Here is a 23,535-nt window from a genome sequence, read left to right as displayed (position 1 = left end):
TTTTTATTCAGAGCTTAACTGGAATGTACTGGGGGCAAAGTGCACCAATGAACAATAAAAATTCAGAAAGCCCCATTATGCACGTATTCTTCTATTTCAGAGATAGGGTTGTCTCAGTGCTCAGTCTGTAATCACACACTTATCTAGCCCTGCTCCTTCAAATCCATCACCTTACTAAAGCAAGTCGTACAGGAGACTAACACACAGTTTGTGAACAGATGCACAGTGTCACACACCTGGTGGAACTGGCTACAAAATGTGCATGCAAAAATGTACGCCAGCACATGTTCAAGCAGCATAAGCAGTACCTTCCCTTAAATGACTGAGTCTGCACTCAGGTTTCCAAACCCAACCTTAGGTTGCGTTCATTAAAACTAATCCAATAAACTGAGAACTAGACTTGGCAATAAAATTAAGGGTTACCTTCTTTCTCCCCAAATATCTCAGAAAGTTTAAAAAAAACCAAAAAAACACAACACAAACTATTCTCATAGAAGATGGAACACTTGCTGTAATTACTGAAACCACCGTGTATGACCTAGTTGCTGTTAACGACAAGAAAGTGTGTGGACATACAGTCTTGACACAGGTGGCATCAACACAGTGAACAGACTTCCTAGTAAAGGCAGTTAATCTTTTATTACGTTTTGTACACTAGCTAAAAAAGCTGGGTAACATTTAGTCTCAGTTCTGGAAAGTGAAGACAAATTCTGTGGCCCACCTTTCGATTTTCACTCCAAAATATTTGAGGAACATTAAAATAAACCCAAAGGTACAAAGTAAAAGTATGCAACTCTTGTACCAAAGCATAAATAGACTTTGGTACATGGTGCATGTTAAAACCAAAACACTACATCAACATAACCTTAAGGCTGTGACCCAAGCCAACAAATGCAAGATAATTCATCGGAGATGGATGTTCCGGCATTAGCCCAACCTACTGCATGTACTACAATCTGTTGCATCTGATTTGTTAACAATCCTGGGCCAACACATAACCTCAATATTCAACCTTAGATACATCAGTCTTGCGTTTTGGAGATGAGATGGGACAAAGCTATTTAAACACATCAATTTGAAGATACGGGTCTGAACTCTTGGGCTAACAGTCTTCCTACAAAAAAATGAAGTTTGATACCATCCCTGTAATACTCTACTGAAACATGAGTTAATACTGGGAATCATTATTATTAATTATAAGGAAAGAATGACATATGAAAAATAAAAAGATACTTTGAGGGTGCTTGCTTAGTAGAACTTCTAAACTGACTGAGCCCAAACCTCTGAAATCTGACTTCATGCACACTCAAGAGTTCCTGCATCAACTTTCCTCACAGCTGAAATTCTGGCCTGAAATAATTTAGGATGTTAAAACCAAAAATGTTTAATAAGGAAAAGACTGATATTCTGTGAAAGTCTGTGCAAAACCTAGCTAATATATTCCTCTTGCTGACTCAAATTCTACTCCATCCATGTTAAGTTAATATTTCTGAACTTTAACAGGAGAATTCAGCGTAAATTTTTATTTCTTTCCCCTTTTACAGAGAATAGAAGAACAACTTTTTCTAAGTAGTGTTCCTTTACCCCAGTGTCTCATAACTGGCTAGTCCTACAAACTTCTTCATCACAAGAACCATTTCTGATTCCTGGTCCTCCCAAGTCCTCTCAGTATTTTCACCCTCCCCATCTTCAAGAGTTACTTTGAATATGTCATCAACTTAAAGGTGAACATCAGGCTATCAGGAGGCCTCATCAGTTCTGCAAGCTTAAGCTGACAGATCTGCTAAACTAAGATTAAACACACCTACAAAATTATCCATTCTTTGAGCCCCTATTTTTATTATGTGATTCAGGGGACATTTCAACTCACAAATCAGCGGGGCAGGGGGCAGCTCTCTCCTAAAAGCAGAGGGTCTTTTGATTTGTTGAACCTTTCTGGAACTGAGGGACGACGATTGTATCAGCCAGGCCTCACACTGCTGGCCACCAATTCCTCTGTACTGAAAAGCCCCTCAGCAGTTACCCCATCCACACAGGTCCTGGGCCTCGCTTACTGTCCCCTTGCCCCTGACTTGTGCCGAGACTAAGTTCTACTGGCCAAAACCACTGCACAGTTGTCTGTGTCAAAACAGAGTATTGATTCATAGCTGGAGCTATAACGTATGAGTGCAATAAAACCACAGGCAGTTGCCCTAGTTGTAACTACTGCAATGGCCACTTTCAGCAGGAAAAATCAATGTGCCTCTCTTTTTATTTTTCATTATCAGCCCACAAAAGATACTTCTCTCCAGCAGGTAATTTCAAACATGCAGTCGCAAGATCCAGCTGCAGCTGTAAAACAGTAATCTCCAGGCTGATACATATGAAAAAGTGTCACAACTTTTGTTTGATGTCTTAATGATAGGCTGCCCCAAGCTTGTCAAAACAAATCAAACCAAAGCGAACACACAATCAGATATGCGCTCTGTGTGCCTGTTCTCTCCGCTGTCTGAAGTCAGTTTTCAGTCTGAGTTGTACTGTGTGGGCAATGGCAATGCACGTGCCTTTACACACCTTGCTAATTCAGCCCGGTAACTGAGCAGCACCATTGCCATCTGACGTTTAACAAAGTGGGGACAGAGAAAGAGAGAAGTCTGGTCTGTGCGCTCTCAGTTGCTATGCTTGAAACACTGCACAATCACTGTGTGAGGAAAAACAGGTACCTACCAGTATGATTATCTGCCTACTGGTTTCTTCTTCCTACAGAAGCTGAGACCTCAAGGCAGGCAGCCTGTGCTCCCAAAGTGGAAGGCAGCATATGGATCAATAATGAATGATCACCTACCCACCAAGAGCAAAATAAATAATCACAAGTAGTAACATGTAGCATGTTTTATAATACAAATACAAAGCCCTCTGAAGAGGTTACAGCAATTTTACGTAAAAGAAGAAAATGTTCTTATCTACATCTTCCCCATCATCTGTTGAGATCCTTCCTTCCCCACTGGACCAATGTCTCCACCCCTCCTCCCAAGTGGCTCCTACTGATGCTCTGTCCCAGTCCTAGAAGCCAGGGTTGGGCAAGAATTAATGGAATGTTTTCTTCTGAAAGTGATCTGGGGCAGTGCTGTGGTAGCAAACACTGCTGGTGACACCTTTACTTTATAAAAGTAACAGTGGTATTAAAGAGACGTGAATAGCAATACACCTGTTTTCTGGTGCTTATCCAGAAATCCCCCCAGGTTTATCTATAACTTTTCAAAGAAATACAATAGAAGAATATCATATACACTTTTGAGTAGTCAACAGCACTTAATTATTGTTTTCCCAGATCCAACTTCAGGCACCAGTGCTTCTGCTTTATCAAGAAGCCCATCTGTATTTCTCTATGAAAGAGGCAAGAGGAAGGAGAATGGAAACTCCCTGGGGGAAATTCCTAGCCCACAGGGCTTCTACATGCTCCTAACTCTTTAAGATCTGTGCTAGCCACAACCCTTCCCCAGAACTTTGGAGGTTACACTTAGTGTGATAACAGCACATGAGTTTTCTATTTTGCTGCACAGACACATATATGACATGCTGCTTTTGCATCCTAGGATGATGCAGGCAGCTGGATTGTTATTGCAATAATAATGCTATTTACCTAATAATACCAAGATGCTTACTGTGCAGCACAGCATAGGACAGTATTACCAGTAAGAAATACAACTGAGCAACTTCTGGAACTGTAAGAGATTTATTCATGTGAAAACATCAATCGTTTTCCATTAGTGTTTGCTGACACTATGAAGAAAACACACCCCACTTGTGCTGTCACAAGGGACAAACTGGCAACAAATAAGCAAATCCATAAACCACAAAATATTTTTGATACATGAGGATTTGAATGTGGTCATTTCTATACAAAAAGATAGATCAGAAGAGAAAAAAAACTTGCTGTCAAGATCAGAAGTAAAGATGCCATTTCTATCTGAGTTACTAAAGATACTGGCCAAATTTCTGCTTGTCATTGTATAGGTAAACAAATGTATGAGAAAACATGTATTGCTCCCATGTTTATGCACCACTGAAATCAACAAAAATTCCTCAGGAGTGCAGTAGCCATCGTGAACACCAACATCAGGAGAGGTCAAAACTCTGGTGAAAAGTCAGGACTGCGCCCAACCTACAGGAATAATGAAGATAGCTGGACTCAGCAGACAGGGGTTATCACACCGTTTTGGTGGCAGCAGAGAGGCCTCTCTCACAGAGCTGAGGAGGGGCTGGCCCTGTGGCACACTGCAGCCCCAGGACACACATCACACACTGTGGATGGGACCAGACTCTTTCCAGATGGGACTGAGAATGGAACAAGACTCTCTTCAGTGGTACCCAGCAACAGACAAGGGGCAACGGGCACAAATTGCAGCACAGGCAGTTCAGTTCCATATGAATATGAGGAAAAACTAATTTGAGGGTGACAAGCCCTGGAACAGGCTGCCCAGAGAGGCTGTGGAGTCTGCTTCTCTGGAGAGAGAAACCCCCACCTGCACGCAAACCTGTGCAACCTGCTCTAGATGAGCCTGCCTTAGCAGGGGTTTGGACTAGATGATCTCCACAGGGACCTTCCAACCCTGACCATTCTGTGATTCTGTGAACCAGGCCTAAAAGACACACAGATTCTACCTGTTCCTCCTGCATCCACATGCCTGTCCTTCCCTTCCAACAGCCAAGTTCTCAAAGAAGAAATGAGAAACTAGTATATGAGAAATCCAGACACAATAGTTCACTCTGTACAGTTTGCTTGGTCAAAGAAAAAAAGAAGCAAACAGGCAGAACTCCAAATTTCTAAATATCAGCCAAGTATCCAGTTTAGCCCTTATTTTCACTGAGATGCCCCACCATTTAGCATGAGCCACTGTTTGCAAGTCTTTGGTTAACTTACAGTGTGATGAGCTTAATCACATGCTACATCACCTCTAAACCAATTTCAAGTAACATTTTGGGGACGTTCATGGGATGGTCAAGCTTTCTGTAACAATTCAGCTACAGCATGTCTACTGTCTAAACAGTGGTAGTACCTACATATTTTCCCACTTCTTTGCTATATATTTCCCTAATTTTTGCATCAAAGTCAGCACCTATAGATGCCTCAGAATATAGGCCATGTAGATTCAGCAGTCTGCAGATAGTATTTATTTTCTAGTGATCCTCTTCTCTTTTTCCATGGTGGTATTTATGCTATATTTCCTAATTATCCATGTATCTCCACGTTACTTATCTTCTTAACAAGTGAGCACAAAAAGCAGCTCAGCCATGTATGCCTACATGTACCACTGGTAAATGCACATCTGCACTATTTAGAATAAGTACGGAGCTTCCCCCCATTTATTCTCTCTCTCCACAACTTCTCCAGCCCCATTGCAAAGCTGGGAAGACAGCAGCGCAACCTGTTGTGGGCTGTTAAGAACATAAGCAGTCACTGTCTCTTCTTGAAGAGAGAGAGGTGAAAACTGCAACCGGGACCCCTGACTCCCAAACCCTATTCAAGTCCTTACCAACAGGTTCACATCGTACCTTAAAACCCGGGCAGATGCTTGAGGAGTTGAATTAGGGTCGGAGCCCTAATTCCTCATTTGCTTTAACGGAAAAAAACCTTAGCAGTGCCTACCAGTGCTCCCAAACACAGGCTCAGTCAAGTGGGAGAGGACTGTGGAGGAGTGGAGAGTAGGAAACTGATAGAACCAAACCTTATTCAATACCTCCTCTGCTCCAGAGGTACCCGCAGGCTATGAACTGCAGAAAATGTGCTGCTCTCCTGCTCTGATCCCAGTTTTACTTTGAAGAAGCTACCTGACTCACTATTTTTTCATGAAGACATACTGTAAAAGATTAATTTTTCTCACTACTTGCGTACAAGTACACACACAATTGGAAAGTCACCAAAATGTAAGCACAGCGAAAGCGAATTTCATCATGGAGGTTTTTTTTTCCTCCTATTATAAAGACAAGATTAACTTTCCTGAAATGAGAAAAACACAATGTATTCTAAACAGCAACTGTAAAAAAGCGTCACCAGAATTGTATTGTGCCATTCAGAACGTCAGACAGCAAATCAAAAACCCTCCACAGAATAACTGCACTGGTGGAGAAACTGTGTAATGCTCTGCTCAGAAATGATAGTCTCTTGCAACTTAACACATTAACGCAGGGAGAAGAAAAATAATCCTTGGTCTAGTCGCTGGTGGCAGATGTGAGAGTGACATGGGAGCTGAAAAAATGTCAATTACAGAATCTGAAAGATATATGAAGCAGAAAAAGAAGAGAACAAGAAAACCTGAAGCATCTCTGTCATAAATATAAAAATAATAACTCTTGATCAGTTTTAATTCATTTGAATTGCCTACTGCAGTGCAATTGTAGCATATTTTAAATTACTTGCTGGCTTAATAAATTCCTGTGTGAGGTGGTCCCCTCTCTGTGACTACAGGATATTTAACTGAGGGATGTCGGTAATGCACTTCATTAGCAGTAATGGCTGCAGCACAGTGGAGGAGAGGGATTACATATGAGATAGTACATTCTATGCATTCCTCTAGAAGTGTGGGAATAGCCAGATGTGCCCTAAGTGCTAATGAACTGTGCTTGCTGTGACAAAGGCGCTTCTGAGCATGGCAGAACTGAAACATAATGAAGGAGCAACCAGTAACTGGCATGACTGATTATAAAGATAAGGCAGATACTTTTGTACTTTGACTTAACATACACACAAGCATGTTTGGCACAAACACTTGTTATCCAACAACAACGAATTTTTACTTTCCACAACACCTATGCCAGTAAATGTTTACTCAAATGCTTGCAGGAAGCCAATGCCCAGCGGGCACAAACACATTCTAATGTCATTCATTCACGAGTTTTCAAGAACAGTCAAAGAACCACAAAGAATCCCAACTTTTAAAACAGCTTTCTATATTTTCTAATACTTAGATTGTCCCATCAACCACTCCTGGATTTTTTTTTTCCCCTGTAGCATTCTATGAAGTAGAAGAGCACTGCAGCACACATCCTGCTATAGCCGGATCTCTCCAGACCTAGAGACCTATTCCAGCTCTCTCAGACAGTACTGGTTCTGTATCTCACATTTTTTCTTTTTTATTTTTTTTTTTCCTCCAAATTTTTAAACAGAAAATGTTTAAAAGCCTTCAGCCTGCTTTTAATTTGAGGCACAAATGCCTGTGATGGAGTTTTATTTTACTTGTATTCCTGCATGCCCAAAACGCCCAAGCCAGTTTCACACTGCTAAAACTTGTAATTCTGCATTTACAGTCCTGTGATGTTAGCAAATCAACTGGATGGCTACCTGTACTGCCTTATCCTAATTTTTCAGCCCACACCATACAAGAGTGGTGGGAACATGAGGTGGACTTCAGGGTGTCTCTGCAAAGAGCCTAAACCAACCTGTAGTAATTTAAGAATAAAACAGATTCTTATTCTCCTACCGAACCACCAGCACAGATGTAGCATGATGGAGTGACAGAATTATTATTATTTACACCTATTGCAATATACCAAAATTGGTGCCAGACTTGAAAACGAGATGGACCCTTAAATACTAGATGTACCTTAATTCTAGCTGTTACCTTTGCTTCCTTCAACAGACGGTACTAGAACATTTTAAAACTCAGTTGCACTGGCTATTCATTAACCCTGCATACCTTAGAACACAGAAAAATTCATGATCTGGTCACTCAGAGCAAGTATGTAGATGTGAAATAATTTGCCTCTTATCAGTAATTTCACTGGTACATCTAACCTGAATAGCAGAACTGAATAGATAATTTATTCCTCAACCAAACTAAAACAAAAGATACATGAAATGACGGGGCCAAGCAGCACAAATGAAACAGGAGCCCAAGCTCTTGACTTTGTGAAGTGCCTTTTATTTTAAGTTGCTTCACCAGAATTCATATTATTCTTATTTTGGTTTTATGCTTAAAATTATACATTTCAGTCACAATATATATAAAATTCTTTACACATTATATATTTACCCACAAATATATGTACTGTGAAAGTAACAACTGTTCTTGTGTGTGATCTGAACCTGCAAGATTTGACAGTTACTAGCCTGCAAGCCCTGGCAGCACTGTGCCAAGTTGCCTATGGCTCCAAAGGATCTTGCAGAGGAACAGTGGTGGGGTGACTAGGAAGGGACCTTGGCTTTTCCAGATGGCTGGCTTTTCATGGTGCTCCCAGCAGGAAACAGCAATGAGAACACAAAAATAGTATTCACTCTCCAAAGCTCCAAACTGAATACGGCTCAATGTCGGGATGGAGATCGGTGACAGGCGGCGTCCCACAGGGGTCTATATCGGAACCAGTATGGTTTAACATCTTCATCAGTGACATAGTGGGACGGAGTACAGCCCCAGCAAGTCTGCAGATAAGCAAGCCCAGGGGTGTGGCTGACACACCGGAGGGAAGGGATGGCATCCAGAGGGACCCGGACAAGCTCAAAAAGTGGGCCCATGTAAACCTTGTGAGAGTCAACAAGGCCAAGTGAAAGGTCCTGCACCTGGGCTGGGGCAATTCCCTGCATCAATACAGGCTGGGGGGTGAAGGGATTGAGGGAAGCCCTGTGGAGAAGGACTTGGGGGTACTGGTGGATGAAAAGCTGGACATTAGCCAGCAATGCGTAGAAGGCCAACCGTACCCTCAGCTGCGTCAAAAGCAGTGTGGCCAGCAGGTTGAAGGAGGCGATTCTGCTTCTCTACTCCACTCTGGTGAGACCCCACCTGGAGTGGTGTTGTCCAGCTGTGGGGTCCTCAGCACTGGAAAGACATGGACCTGTTGGAGCAAGTCCAGAGGAGGCTACAAAAACAATCAGAGGGCTGGAGCACCCCGCTTATGAGGAAAGGCTGAGAGAACTGGAATAGTTCAGCCTGGAGAAGAGAAGGCTCCAAGCAGATCTTACTGTGGCTTTTCAATACTTAAAGGAGGCTTATAAGAAAGATGGGGAGAAACTTTTTATCAGGGCCTGTTGTGATGGGACAAGGGGTAATGGTTTTAAACTAAAAGAGGGTAGATTTAGATTAGACACTAGGAAGAAATTTTTTACTGGTTGCCCAGAGAGGTTGTAGATGCTCCATCCCTGGAAACAGTCAGGGTCAGGTTGGATGGGCCTCTCAGAAATCTGCTAGTTGAAGACATCCCTGCTCATTGCAGGGGGGTTAGATCAGATGACCTTTAAAGGTCCCTTTCAACCCAAACTATTCTATGATTCTATACATATGCATACTCTATTATCTTGGATGGTGTTACCTCCATATATGCATATTCATCTCCCACTGGAACTGCCAGTGACAGTTCAGAGTGCCAGAAAATATTGAAGTGCCCTTAGTGATCCAGTTCTTCCTATGAATACCCTGTAAAATTGTTTTCATACTGATGGAGCATTTTTTGAGGGACCAAGGGAGCTGTGGTAGAGCTTGAAGTTGATCATATCCATCTCACTACGAGCTGATGGACTTTGTTAGTTTTGCAGGAGTTTTCTCCAGATCCTAAAAAGTTGATGAATATGCAAGCTGGTGTCTTTCACATTTGTTCTTTTCCACACCATTATTTTCATAGACTGGACAACCTTTTTCTGCTTAACTTTCCCGTGGCATCACTGTGTTTTTGCTACCACACAGTACCTCTGCTCATAGCCAAAGGTGAGAAACCAGTGGTCCACTGTATTCCTTAAGTAAGTATGCAACAACTGGAGAGAAACAATAGGAAAGCTAGATTTGTAGATGGTTGTACAAATTGTAGATGGTTGTACATCTGTCAAGCTAGGCTTGACCGCCAGCCTACAGGAAACAATGGAAACTTTTGCATTAGTTTTAGTGAGGTTTAGATCTCTTCTACAGTAACCTAAGTACAGGTCTACTATGTGCACGAATGCTGCATCAGGATTCCAATAGCTGAGCTGCTCCTTTCCAATTAATTTCCTGTTCCTTAGGAGTTCAATATTTTAGGCTGATAATCAACCTGTTTTCTAGGAAATAAGCTCCACTCTCTTTATGAAAACTTGGGTAGGATTAATCTTATTTGATGCAGACGTTCTCACTGTCTGTCTGAACTAGTGATACTCTGTCTCCTCCAGAGCCAATACAATACAGAGCGAAAAAGCCACTTCTATGGCACGATCTATCTGACCTACATAGACATGTACTTTTGGTTGTCAGGAAGTGTAAAAAAAGCCTTTTTCTCTCAACTGAGTATCAAGGCATCCTAGCATGAATAGGTCTGATGTAGATTATTTACCCTGTAGACATCTGTCCTTGATCAGATGATCCCACCCCAGGTGGCCTGAACTGAACATAGTAGCCAAATAGCTTTACTAGTCATTTTTACATAGTTACTATGTTTAAGCAAAAATTAAATAGAAGACAACGTCTGTGGAATAAACAATCTAGTGTTTTATCCCTTTTATTGCTGTGACATGAAGTCAGTGCTCAGCAATCTAAACAGAGTCAGTTTATCAGGTCCTTACCTTTGGGGATAGTGATCTGACAGCCCAGGTCACAGTCCTGCTGCAACTGATAAAAAGCCACTTCCTGCAGCCGAGCGCGCTCCAGCTCCGAGAGGCTTTGAACGGGAACTGACTTCAGCCGAACACTGCGCCCTGACATGCTGTTCCAAGTGAAATCACCCTACAGGAAATCAAATGGAAAAATATGAAGCATCATATGGTATGCACAGTTTAATAAACAGAACCATCTCTTTTACTGCTAGGAAAAACAACACAGGTCCTCTTTTCTAAAAGGCCATTTTCTTGGACATCTCTAACCTTTCAAATATCTTTGTTTTCCTAAGAGCAGCATTCCTTAAAAGGAGTACAGACATGCAAAACAAAAAGTCAATTCTGTCTGAAACCATTTAACCAAGTATTGTTGCAAAAACATCAGCATTCCAAAAACCAAAAGCACAAAGGAGGAGAAAAAAAAAACCTCTTGACTGCTTTTCTGAGTTTGCTTTCTTTGTACAGTACCCTGCCATTACTTCGTTCCCTTCTCTCCACTGTCAATCAGACATGCAGATCTCCACAGGTCCTTGGACAACACACATCTTATCTTCCTTGGTTTACTAATCCCACTCCACCAGACTGTTCAGAAAGCACACAGGCAGAACCCCTTCTCTTTTCTGACAAATCCCATTCCATCCCATCCCCTCCGTATGACAATATTGTGTTTAGACCAAGACTGACTAAAGGACAAGCTGTTCCACACTTTTGAAAAGCCATAATAACAACATGCGTGTTAAAATTTATACAGGAAAATGACATGAGATATACTACAACTCTGTAAGGTACCAATTATGCTTGGAAAGCAAATCAAAAGCTTTAGCTGTTCTATCTCCCACCTGTGATAACATATACAAAAAGCTATTAAGTAGTATTTAGCTTGGGTGAGAGAAGTAATTATCAGTCAAAGAGAAGTGCCAGCACACAGATAAGCTTAAAGGCTGACAATTCAAGCTAGAGTTTCAGAATTTATGAAAACATCATCAAAGAGCACATTTTAGCACTACAGGGAAAGAAAGAAAAATTTGTTTTTCATTCTAACCATGTCAAAAAATAAACACCAAACTTGTCAGCAGGTATAACCTGATGCAGCTGTAGATAATGGAAAAACTCTGATGTCCACCAGCTGAGCTGTAAAGACAAATCCACCAACCTGCCCTTCATCACAGCATGGCAGACTTAAAATTAACAAACTTCACTCTCACTTTAAGCGCTCATTTTCAGTTTAAATTTCAACATCTGTACCTTCACTGTGCTTATTTTTATATCGTTCAATTATAAGTCATCTTTTCTGTCCATACACCTGCAGCCAAAGGATGTCCATTGACTTTAAAAGACAGTGGCTGAAGCTCCCTATTACAAAAACCAGCAAAATTAGACCTTACTTAGCAGCTATGCATCCCGTTGTACATAGATATCTTTGTGCACAGTTCCACATATCTTGCCTGTATATATGTGCACACATACAACTTGTATATACATTTGCATATACAAACACATGTACCTATATATGCATACCTACAACTACGTGTGTGTATTCACATACATGTATGAAACAAAAATGATTCCCAAATATGCAGCACCATTTAGCAATACAGATCAAAGGAATCACACGTTAAACACTGTTTCTTATGATGGATGAAGTACATTCAACTTCATCAAGGAAGCTTTTATTCATAGTAATTTTTGTAAGTCATTAGACAACCACAATAGATAAAGCTGTTACCTCAGTGTGAATGACTGCACATCTGTACAATCAATGCATGCATTATGTTCAATATCTTTACAGCATTTATATATACATATATACATGGGCCACACATGCAAACTTCTGTGCTAGCCCACTACTTGACTTGTGGAATTTGTTCCTTCATTTTTTGCCTCTTCACCTCTTCTTGCTCCTCTAGTCCCTTACTGTTGATTAGCTAGATTTAGTAATCTCAGGCTAAAGGTTTGCACAGTGACACAAGCCAAGCTGATTAGCTTAGCTCAAGCAAAGCCAAAGCAGCAAGAGTCATATAAACCTTATTTGTAGAACTGCAAGTAAACATTTACATTTTTTAAAAAGCTGTTGTCATTTACAGATAAAAGTGATCGAGAACAGAATCCACAACCAGACAATGTATACTAAGAAACTAATTCCTTTCCAGCCCTGATAATGCAAAAGAAACTTTATAAGTACAGAAGTATGCAATTCAACCCTCACGAACATAAAATGTACAAAATATTCTACAGCCAAAATGGTACAGAGAGAGAAATACAAGTCTTTATGGTATAGTTTGGGGGTATTTTATCTTATCTATTTCTCTGAGATGAGCATTTCCGTAAACAAAAATATCACTGATACGTCTACCATAAAAAAATTTCAAACCGAGATATTTAATTTTGAAACAGGAATGGAAAGCAAAAAGTATACCCATTAGAAAATGTTGAGGTAACAGAATATCTATACTGTTTAGGATGTATCCTGTTTCCCACACAGCATAAAAAACAAGGGGTGCATGGGGCTTTTAGGGATTACCACAAATTAAATAAATATTCCTTAACTGATTTGTGCCCGAACCCTTGAATTGTTACCCTTTTTCGGATAAAAATGACCCAGGGCAAATCTAACTCTGGACATAACTCCGCATCCTCTGCCTTATCTCTGAGCTAGCTCCGTAACTGCAAGCGGAGAGCTGTACCCCTGCAATGCCCAGCTCAAATGTTAGCCCTGCCAAACCAGTTGAACCCTGAAAGGCAGGGCCTGCTAGCTGTGGTACAGCCCTGCGTTAGTGTCCTACTTTGGGGACCCAGTAAGCCTCTTTGTGCCAAGCTGCGCTGCTGTACATAAGCAGAGCAGCCAACTCGGCACTGGCTCAGGAACCCTACCCAGGCTAACTGCACCTTAATACGGAAGCACACCACCTCCTTTTTTTACAGGAGACTGAGGAGTTAAAATCAAGGGAAAGAAGCAAGCTCCCAACAAGACTATGAGGGCTGTTCCTTCCAAGCAGATTTTTTATTCTAGCAGTCTGCAAGCTCACAGTATGTCCCTGGCGCTCACTGGCATTGTCTGGCTAAGAGTGGTGGGATGCAAGCTCTGCACCTTCCAACACCATGACAGGTCGCTAAGCAGTGAAAAAGAATGTGAAATCACCCTGTCCAGTTGCTGTGCGCTAAAGAAGTCATTCCTCTCTTACACTAGACGAGGTTTGATAAAATCTTTGCTAGGTCACATTAACATAGGTTTTTACTATGCTAATGGAACACGTTAATAATTAACTGAAATATTTTTGGAAAATCATGTGTTAGGGCCAGTGGAATCTCCTGATCTGCTAAAGAAGTGAGAGGCTCAAGAAATGTTTCCTTGAAAAAGTCTGTTTTATTTGGCAAACAAATATCACTGTCTGCTACAAGGCAAAACACAGTATTTGATAATTTAATCTATTCAAAGACTCGGATGCTTTGCGTGACACAAGGTAAATTAAAAGCCTCACCTTCCTTCTAAAGCACTGTACAATTTTACATACAGCCTGAAAATTACTACAAAATCAACCAGGCTTTGAGGAGGTCCAGAAAAGTCCAGCTTCCTTGGAGAAAGGGGACAATTAAATCAGTACATCTGCCTAAAGCTATTCTCCACTCCATGGGGCAACCAAAGGAGGGAAAAGGCAGGACAGACACGGAGAATATCTTCTGTTTTTCTCTTTGTATGAGGAGGAACCTTTCCTCAGCCTTCAACTTAAGCATCAGCCTGACATAGCTCCTTGCAGAAGCTTAAGAGGAGCAGAAGATCTTTAAGCACCAAACCAGTGAATTGGTTTTCGAAGTTCATGCGCATGTGTTCAGACATACATACACAGCTGCTTCTCTGTTATTTAGATTGTAGGATTGTAAATCAGAATATGGCCTGCAAATGGCTCCTTTATCACAAAGAAGAAAAGAAAAAAAAAAAAAAAACCCAACACCAAAACCATCACAAAAACAAACAGAGAAGAGTGCAAACAGAAATATTGCTCTGGGATAAAGTGATCGGCCTGATAGGACACAAACTGCTAACTGCAAGGGCGCTTTCATAACTGACTATTTACGAAACCTTAAATCAGACTAAAAGCCTTCTCTGGTTTCTTCTACCAACCAGTCACATCTTTTCCCTCACAAGTCTCCAGCTTCAGCCGCATATTCTCTCTGGCCCCCCCACTACCATCTAACTTCTTTCCTCCCCTCAACCGAGCCCTTCACTTATCAGAGAACTAACTAAAATACCAGAGCAGATGACTCAGCAGAGGGAATGACTGATTAACTGCAACTTGTGCCTTTGAAGAATCCATCCATTTTTCCCGTATTTCTTGTCCACAGTCATAAGCACATTTTTAATAACATGCAGACTGCAATTCCACTAATATTCGTCCAAACATTATTTTTTTTTTTATGGGTCGGATGTTCAGCGGTTCCAAATAAACATTAAGTGGTACATCCTGACTTAAGTAACACTACGTGCTTAAATTACTCTTAAGCATGTGTAGGCTATTCTTGTGTACCTGACCTCTTTCTCCTGAGCCTCCAACATACAGTCTTTCAGATGTCTTTTAGTGAAGGTCTTCTGTCCTTTGTACAATACAGAACAATACTGACTGACAACTACTGCCAGGAATCCTGAATGTACATACAAATCTATGGGTGATGACCGACCCCTGTTGATCTCCGCAGAGTTTTAAGCCTTAGTGAGTAACATGCATTGTGCACAGGGTAGAAAATAACAATCCACACACACGGCAGTTTTAGGTAACACGAATTTTTAATGCAAGATGGAGAAAGCAACGTTTATCTTACTGCAATATTGTTAATGATTTCAGTCTGTACTCATTTAGCTAAACGCCATTATCAGATTAGCTGTCTACTTTTCATTAGTCTTTTTCTCAAATCCTTTTGAAACCACTAAGATCAAAACCAATTATGTCTACTTGCTTTTCTCCTACTGTAGCAAAACTTGGCTATGTGCTTGTATTTAGATGGGTCTCCACTACAAAAGAATTCACTATTTTTGCACACAAAAAGATTATATTGCAAATAACATTGCAAATATAGCATCACAATATCTTAATTCTGTTTGCTTAATTATTTCTTTAAGCTTCATGTTCATAAACCTTTCATTTACCTTGGTCTTTTATTTCAACTCTCTCTAAAATTATTTCCAGACTCTTCAGGCATAAACTCTCACAACCTGATTGTGGGTACAAGTAATCCCCCTCTTCCTCACTTCCCTGGTATTGCTGTTAGTATGAGCCAAAACCAGTTCTGAAGTGAAAGCCAGTCACTCCAGTACAGCTATATACTCCATCATATGAAATCAGTGTACAGAATAATGTTCCTGGACAGGATGAGAATTAATGGGGGCGGGGGCTACTATGTTAAATATCCATTTTAGCATTACATGCAGTTATGGACCACATGGCCAGTCCTTTACTAATGCCATCCTAGATAACCACTTGCAGATAAATGAAGAGTTACAACTGGATAGTATGAGTGTGCTACAGCCTGACTGTCTCTGCCACCCTGCACTGTCTCTGCCACTGCTGGCATTACAAACTGCTGCACCCTAGGATGTTCTGGTGTAATACAGCTGCTCCCCAGGGACTGCCAGCATCACAAAAGAAGACAAGTCTTTCAGATTAAAGAAACGGCATCTAAATACTAAATACGAAGAAGCACAAGACTTGTTGCACGACATCGAAGCATTCAGAGGAAGATATCTGAACATCGATGCACAAAGTATGGGGCCCCAACAATTAATCTTCATTAAGAAAGACTGATTTCATTAAGGACGTTATCTAGGGTGACATCCTGTTCCTCTTGACGTCAGTGGTAAAATTATTAATATAATGTCTCCACTAGGAAAGGAGTAAGTAACATTCCAGATGATCCTGTATTACAGTTCAGAGCCTTGCATTAAAGTTGCCTTATCTCATACTATATTGTACTTATGTGTATTAAATGATGTATGTACAGAAAAAGCTATTAGTTTTGTCAAAAAGATCACACTTTACCAAACAGTGGTTTAGATATCAGAACTATTTAATGGCAAATAATACAGCCATGGCTTTGCCAAAGACACATACTTCCTCTCTCCTAGCTAGCTAGCATCCTGTCTCATTCCCAAGGCTAGAAATTCATGTACTCAGGGTCAGGACTGCAAGACAAACTCTGTGGGACACTGAAAAGCCGGTATTCCCACAGGTGAGACAGAATTCACACACACAGCAGAAATACATCATCTAGCAAGACAGCATGAAATCGATTTCAGAATATTACAACAGTGATTTCTATCTATCAGAAGAAGGAAGAAAAAAAAGTCCTTCTAACTTTAGTCTAAGGGTAAACAGGGAATAAAAGAATGAGCGTGCTTTCACAGCAATATTAAAATTGCTAAAATAAAAGGGAAAATATTTCCTGTTCTTCTGCAAACAACCTCTCCAAGTTTTCCAAATGCCTCAGGGTACTATTTCATGTTTAGAATATTTAAAAAGCATTCTCTTAAAAGAAATTGATGTGTAATGGAGATGTATTTCATTCCTTTTCTGACATCAGTAAGCATGAACGATGTACAAAGGTATTGCCCAGCAAAATATTCATCCCTAACATACCCACTCTGTACTGAACTTTGTTATACATCCAGAAAACCAACTTCAGGCACATTTCAGACATGCAGAAAGCAAGCAATTAGCTTTTAGGGATTACGAGTTTTCACTTAATTTTTGCTATATAATCACTCTACGCTTCCATTTCGGTTTTATTACACTCACTATGTTCACATGTGCAAACACTACCCTGTCCTACACACTGATGCCAGTTGTCCTACACTTGATGCAAAAATGCATCAAAATACATGTTCAGATTTTCTGAATTGCTTACTTCAGCAGATATCAATATTTTTGCAGAATTTACCCAGAAGCAGCACATTACAACTAGGAGGGGCTGAGTATGTTTTTGGAGGTGCCGAAATGGAGACAGAACACCTTAAAAAGCCTAGATGCAACTGTAAGATCAAGCTGAAATTTTGTCAGTCTTCACATAAACAGATTTTTGTTACTAAAAGAGAATTAAGTTACATTACAGTACTCTGAATTTTGCAGGTTGAGAGTACATGCACAACTGTCAGAAACACGACTGCATGCAGGAACAAGCTGAACTGCAGTAATTAAACCACCTGAGACCACAGTAATGGGCTACACTACAAAAGTCAGAAGCTTCACCAGTCTCAACATAAGAGATCTGGGATAGCCTGGGTCGATTAAGACTATTCTTATCCCTTTTATCAGTTCATATACTGTATTTTTTGAGAGGCCGGTGCTATGTTTTTCTCAAGTATTTTAAGTTTCCTGCTTCAGCAGGAATAACGTGAACTCTGCAAGCCAATAGTAGCTGACCCAAAATCAAATACAATAGCTGCACAAATATTATTTTTAGTGGCAAAGCTATGTTAAGTAGACCCCAGGTTCTGTGACCAACACAAACACACTCCCAACCGCCCTCAATGTTCAGCTGCTAGTGAAGCTGAACAAGGAACCAGCCTGTGATACACTGAAAACCAGCATGTCCTCTCATGTCCCCTCTGTGTCTTCCTGTGCCCTAGCTCACGGGAAAGGTGGCTCTGTCCCGAGGACAACCTTTACCTGATGCTGCAGGTTGCAGTATCCACTCATGCCATGAATGCCATCCACACATTTAGAAAGACCATAACATGAAAGATTTCAAATATGAAATAGTGCTCTTTCTCCTAAACCTAACGAGATTAATGTGAAGCCCATGGAAAAATAAGGTTGAAATAAATTTCAACAATTTGAATTAAACAAATATAATCATACATGCTATTTGTTGCTTTACTGGTCCTGAAGTGATACATAATGCCCTGGTGAAACAAGGCAGATCTCTACTAGCACAGCACAGAAGTTAGGTATTTCTGCATCCAATAATAAGTATTAATGTGATCAGAGCCAATGTTTTGAACAGTTAGAAGCAGCATCTATTTCTATTATGTTCAGTAGAAAAGAAAAAGTTGCAATATTTTAGAGAGAAGTAAATGATCTACCATTTGAAAGAGAGAATGCAGAACAGAGCATGCACTGTCATCTCCAAGTATGCAAAAATCCTGTCAGCCCAAGTACTGTATACAAAGCTAAGAATACATATATGAGCACTTTACCTCCTAGATTTTGAGCTTTTAAGATACATGTAGATTACATTATGTGACTTAAGCATACTGTCAGAATCTCATAATGAACTAAAATAATTCCATGACTCCAGGAACCGGGATTTGACTTAGAGCCTTTAATTCAATACAAACTCCTACTTACTGATTCAAGCGGTTCAAACCAGTATTTTCAATAAACTGGTATTGCTTACAGAAAGGGGTTTGGGTCTAAAGAAAATAAGATCCGTTGCACATGTGGAAAGTAGCCATTCTGACCACCTACATAAAACGTCTTGGGAAACAATTTCAGGGTTTTTTTTCTTCTTTTTTGGGGGAAGTGAGGGTGGGTGCGATTTAGGTGATAGGAAAAAAATGCAAGACTTTTAAAAAAATATTTATTTTTGGAAGCAAAGAGAAGCTCCATTACCCAGCAAAGGGACAGAGGACTCTGGAAGAGGTCTGTACTGCCGGGCTTAGAGGGAGACCTTGAACCAGAATTTACCCCATCCCGGCAAAATGCCCTAATCCAGAGGCTGCTGACTAACACCTATGCCCACGACCATACTGAACCTTGGTCAAGATTGTCAGCCCCCTCCAGAACAACCTGCAAACTCATCATGGGAATGGCTACTCTCAGACCTGACTTGGATATCTCCAACACCAGCTACCCACTCACTCCGAGCTGTGACTGTGTGTGCACATTCTATCTTTCACAACCTAGGCTTAAATAAAGGCGTTGTAGGAGCCATTTTCTTACTCAGGTTAGTTTTCTTTGAGTCACGAGTTTGTATCACCAGCCAGCAGTGTTGCAGGTGTTAGTGACACAGAGTATGCGTGCCTCTAGGACACAGGGTCAGGCACATTTCAGACATGCAGAAAGCAAGCAATTAGCTTTTAGGGATTACGAGTTTTCACTTAATTTTTGCTATATAATCACTCTACACTTCCATTTTGGTTTTATCACACTCACACTATGTTCACATGTGCAAACACTACCCTGTCCTACACACTGATGCCAGGCAGCCCAGGAAAAGTCTGTACCACTAAGTAAGTTGCACTGCCCTGTCAACCTACTCCAGTTTATTAGGACTGTGTTTCTTGCTTTGTTTTGTGGATTTTTTAAGATCTGGGATATCAGATTCCACCCACATTGGCAGCTGTTTTGATGACTGTTGATTTCCTGAAGACCCTGCAAAGGCAATTCTCTATGGAAAAGTTCAGAAAATACAGAAAGTCTGATAATGAGGGAAAATACTGTGAGTACAAAGAGGTGGCTTTCCACTCACTACTATTATCATTACTTTTCATCTATGTAATTACTTTTCCTCTGTTTTCTATGTATTGAAACAGTGTGCTCTCTTAGTGCAATGCACAGCAAACACTAATGCTTCAGATTATCGAGAAGCACTACTTCAGCATTTCTTATAAAAAAAATATCCTGTTTGCATGCATGAATCTGCTGATTTGCCATTAAGTTAAATACCAAACAAGAGTTTGGTTTAATTTTTTTTTTAAGAAACCACTTCCGCTACACTAGAACTATACAAACTGCTCTGAATGAATGTATAGCTATAGGTTACATTGATGGATCAGTGCACATACCTGGAAAGACCACTAAAGGGCACCTTGATGCTCATCATTGTCTGTTACCATGGAGGTTCATTAAAAATGCAGATTCCAAGCAAGAAATGTAAAATGGATCCACACAAATAAAACCACTGTGCTGCAACATCAACTTTCAGGAGAAAGGTACATTTTGTGAACTGCCCCTTCAACCTGAGGCACCCCAAGTTCAAACTGTGTGCCTGCCAGACAGTCCACAACTTCTTTCTTTGTTTTTAAGCAGCACATTTACTTTGGACAGAGAAAGGGAAAAATAGCCCATAAAGTTCCCACTGTTATGAAAAACAGAAACAATTGCTAGAGTTACAAGCTCCTCACAGACTGAGCCAGAAGATGAACAGCTCTTGGTTTCTACTTTCTTCTAAGCAGCTAACTCAGATTTAAAAATGCAACAATAACAGAGTCACGGCCATAAAACCTGATGCTTACAGAAACTGTTCCTTGCCAAATTGAACCTATGCAGCTGTCACGCCACCAGCTTTCAAAACCCCTTTACCCTCAGCATATTTTGCTCACAACTGCCTGGCTTACATGCCCTTCACGCACAGAGCACACAGAAAAGGATAAAGGTGCCACTGCAGACTTCAAAGCAAGCCACCTGAGGAAGCCACTCAAACACAGATCACTCTGATTACGCAGTTTGGTTTCAAAATGTTAACACCGCTTCTTATTCCACAGTTTCATTCTTCTTGGTCCAACTACGGAAACAGGCAAAGTCATTAAACTGGTCTGAAAATAAGCAGCATTTGAGGGCTCTCAGTCTGTCAATGGATCTCCAGAGCATGGTAAGGGATCGGTAGTGCCAGCTTTTTCTCTTACTAAATCAAAGCTGTTCTCTTTTCTTCAAATTTAAGTAAAGCATGGGAAAAATTAAACCTGATGTCAATGTGAGCACCGCATGCAGCATATGTTCTCCAACACACTTATCTACCCCACTACATGTGAGATTATTCAGTTTCCTTACATGTTAACTAAGTTCTCTTGCATCTTCAGTGTCCTTTAGTATTTGATCAAACCAGGTTTGAATTAAGTACCTGCATCCAACTATGCTGTTCTATAAAATAATAAGTTCAGAATAATGCCATTTACCTGAAACTGAGTATCCAAGAGAACATCCAGCTGGAGCAGCTGCAACTGCCAGGACACCTTTTGCTGCCAGATATCATGAATTTTAGGGGGTAAAAACTGATCTTTTCCTTTCTCTTCTTCAAAGCAAGTCAAAAGCCCAGCCCAGGGGAAAGCCCAGTCACACAGACAAGTTGTGACTGGGTTCCCTGCTTCTTACTGTAGAGCAGATGTCCTGAGGCAGTGCAAGGAGTGGTGAGGAAGGGGCAGGTCTCCCCTCAGAAATTCTTCTCCTCCATGGCTCTGCAAGCTCAAATTCAACTGTAACTGCCCAAACTCTACCTATCAGGAGTAGCCAAAAGAGTGCTGGACACAGCTGCCATGACTCCTTGGAGCACAGCAAGGAGCACCCAATGGTTTCCAACTGATCTTCTCACACAGTTAGTTTGGAGTTTTTTAAAACACCTTTGAAAACTTTCTACTCAAGCAAGCAGGCCAGCTATATGTATTATGTGGTTTTGACAACAGCAACACAGAGACCGAGCATTTCACACAGCTTGCTAGGGGAAAAAAAATCCTTGATAAAGGCGCTGCTTCATAAATAATGTCTGTCACGTTCACAGTCCCCATACAGAATGCTGTCATCTATAGTGTGTGGGCAGGCAGCGTAGGAAATTTGTGAAAAACAAACAGTGAATCACCATTGATTTTGATGGCAGCTCTGCCCTACGTGGCATTTCACCAAGTCATCATTCAGTGTGACAACTTTTTTTCTCTGCTGGCACGACTTAGTGCTTCATCACATTGCTCACAGAACAAAAGAGAGCACAGGCTAGAGTTCACGGCAATGGCAAGGGAGATTATGTAAATTCCCCCCCACACACACCCACCCAGATGCTTCGTGCACCTCTAAATGAAGGTAGGCTGAAGAGCCTCCCACCTGCCAGGGTAGAGAGCCTGCACTCACAGCTCAGCGATGCGCGCAGCCCTTCCTGGCTCTATACCTTGGCCACCTGCACCAGCCTGGTAGCAGCAAGCACAGACATTGGATGCCCCTGACTTCTGAGCCTTATTATCCAGAGCCCAGGGAAATCAATGCACAGGCCTCAGCATTTTCAGCGCCTCTTAGATCAGACGTCAAATCCTCAAATCATGCAGCTCCTCCCCTCCATTTCCAGTCTCTTTCCACACCACTACCCAGGGCTGAGCAGTGCTAAGGACGGCCAGTGTGTTGCACGCTAAGTATCACACCATACAAGATTTCCAAGAAGAAAAAAAGCTATCTTAGCTGCAAAGCGAGCTGAATAACCTTCTCTCAAAAGTACTGTCACTGGTTATACTTACATCCCAACACAAATCCAGGGCATTGAAGTTAGATTTCTCTCTCCCTGTCAAAATGCTGTAGCCAGAGATCAGCGTCCTGCTGCTCATCTTGTAATTATGCTGCACATTTGTAGTTCTTGCAATCTTTCTTCAAAAATAAGTTTGTGCAGCCCATATATCCCTTGTGTCATTATTCTCTGAGTTTCCTCTAATGAGCAAAACCCTGCTATTTATATAAACTGGAAATGGGGACATGCTCTTTCATGAACCTACTCACTCAAACCACACGACGAAGGAACTGCCGTTTCCAGACCCTGCACAGCAGCTGCCCTGCAAGCAAAGAATCTAAAAACCATCAACCTTTGTTGGTGGCCTGCAGAAAGATAAAATAGAGTGGATGTGAAGAATCTAAGTAGCTTGTCCACCTTGTATATATGACCTCCAGACAAGGTTTTGTTCTTTTACCTCGGATCAAAAATGTGGAACTATACCGGAACTATTTATTGGAACTAGGGGTTCCAATTCCTATTTATTGAAACTAGAGGTTGACAGCAATGGTCTCCTTCTCAGAAACTGAGAAGTCCAGCAATAGTTGTTGAGTTCTGCTTTGAACCAGGATTCTTCAGGTTATTCAGTAGCTAACAGTATTCTGTGGGGAAAAAAAAAAATAAAATAAAAATAAAATATCAGGGTCTTTTGGGGTACACCATTTATACCTAAATGGTCGTATTTTTATATAATTTCTATTAACTACCAGTATATCTGGGGAATTATTTCTCCCCATTTCAAACTGGTCTTTTTTCAGTAATGCACAGCTTTATAT

At 40.9% G+C, this 23,535-nt stretch overlaps 1 protein-coding gene across 1 annotated transcript in view; it reads right to left on the bottom strand.

The window, feature by feature from the left end:
* ARHGAP6 (Rho GTPase activating protein 6) overlaps positions 1–23,535 on the bottom strand; it is a 336,655-nt gene that overhangs the window by 52,232 nt on the left and 260,888 nt on the right. The window contains 1 exon segment of the mRNA XM_040582760.1: positions 10,499–10,658. Coding sequence (XP_040438694.1) covers positions 10,499–10,658 — 160 coding nt within the window.

Source organism: Falco naumanni, chromosome 2 (assembly GCF_017639655.2).
Source record: "Falco naumanni isolate bFalNau1 chromosome 2, bFalNau1.pat, whole genome shotgun sequence".
In the NCBI taxonomy this organism is placed as follows: domain Eukaryota; kingdom Metazoa; phylum Chordata; class Aves; order Falconiformes; family Falconidae; genus Falco; species Falco naumanni.
Note: the sequence above shows the minus strand (reverse complement) of the source record. Positions and strands in the feature narration are given on the sequence as shown.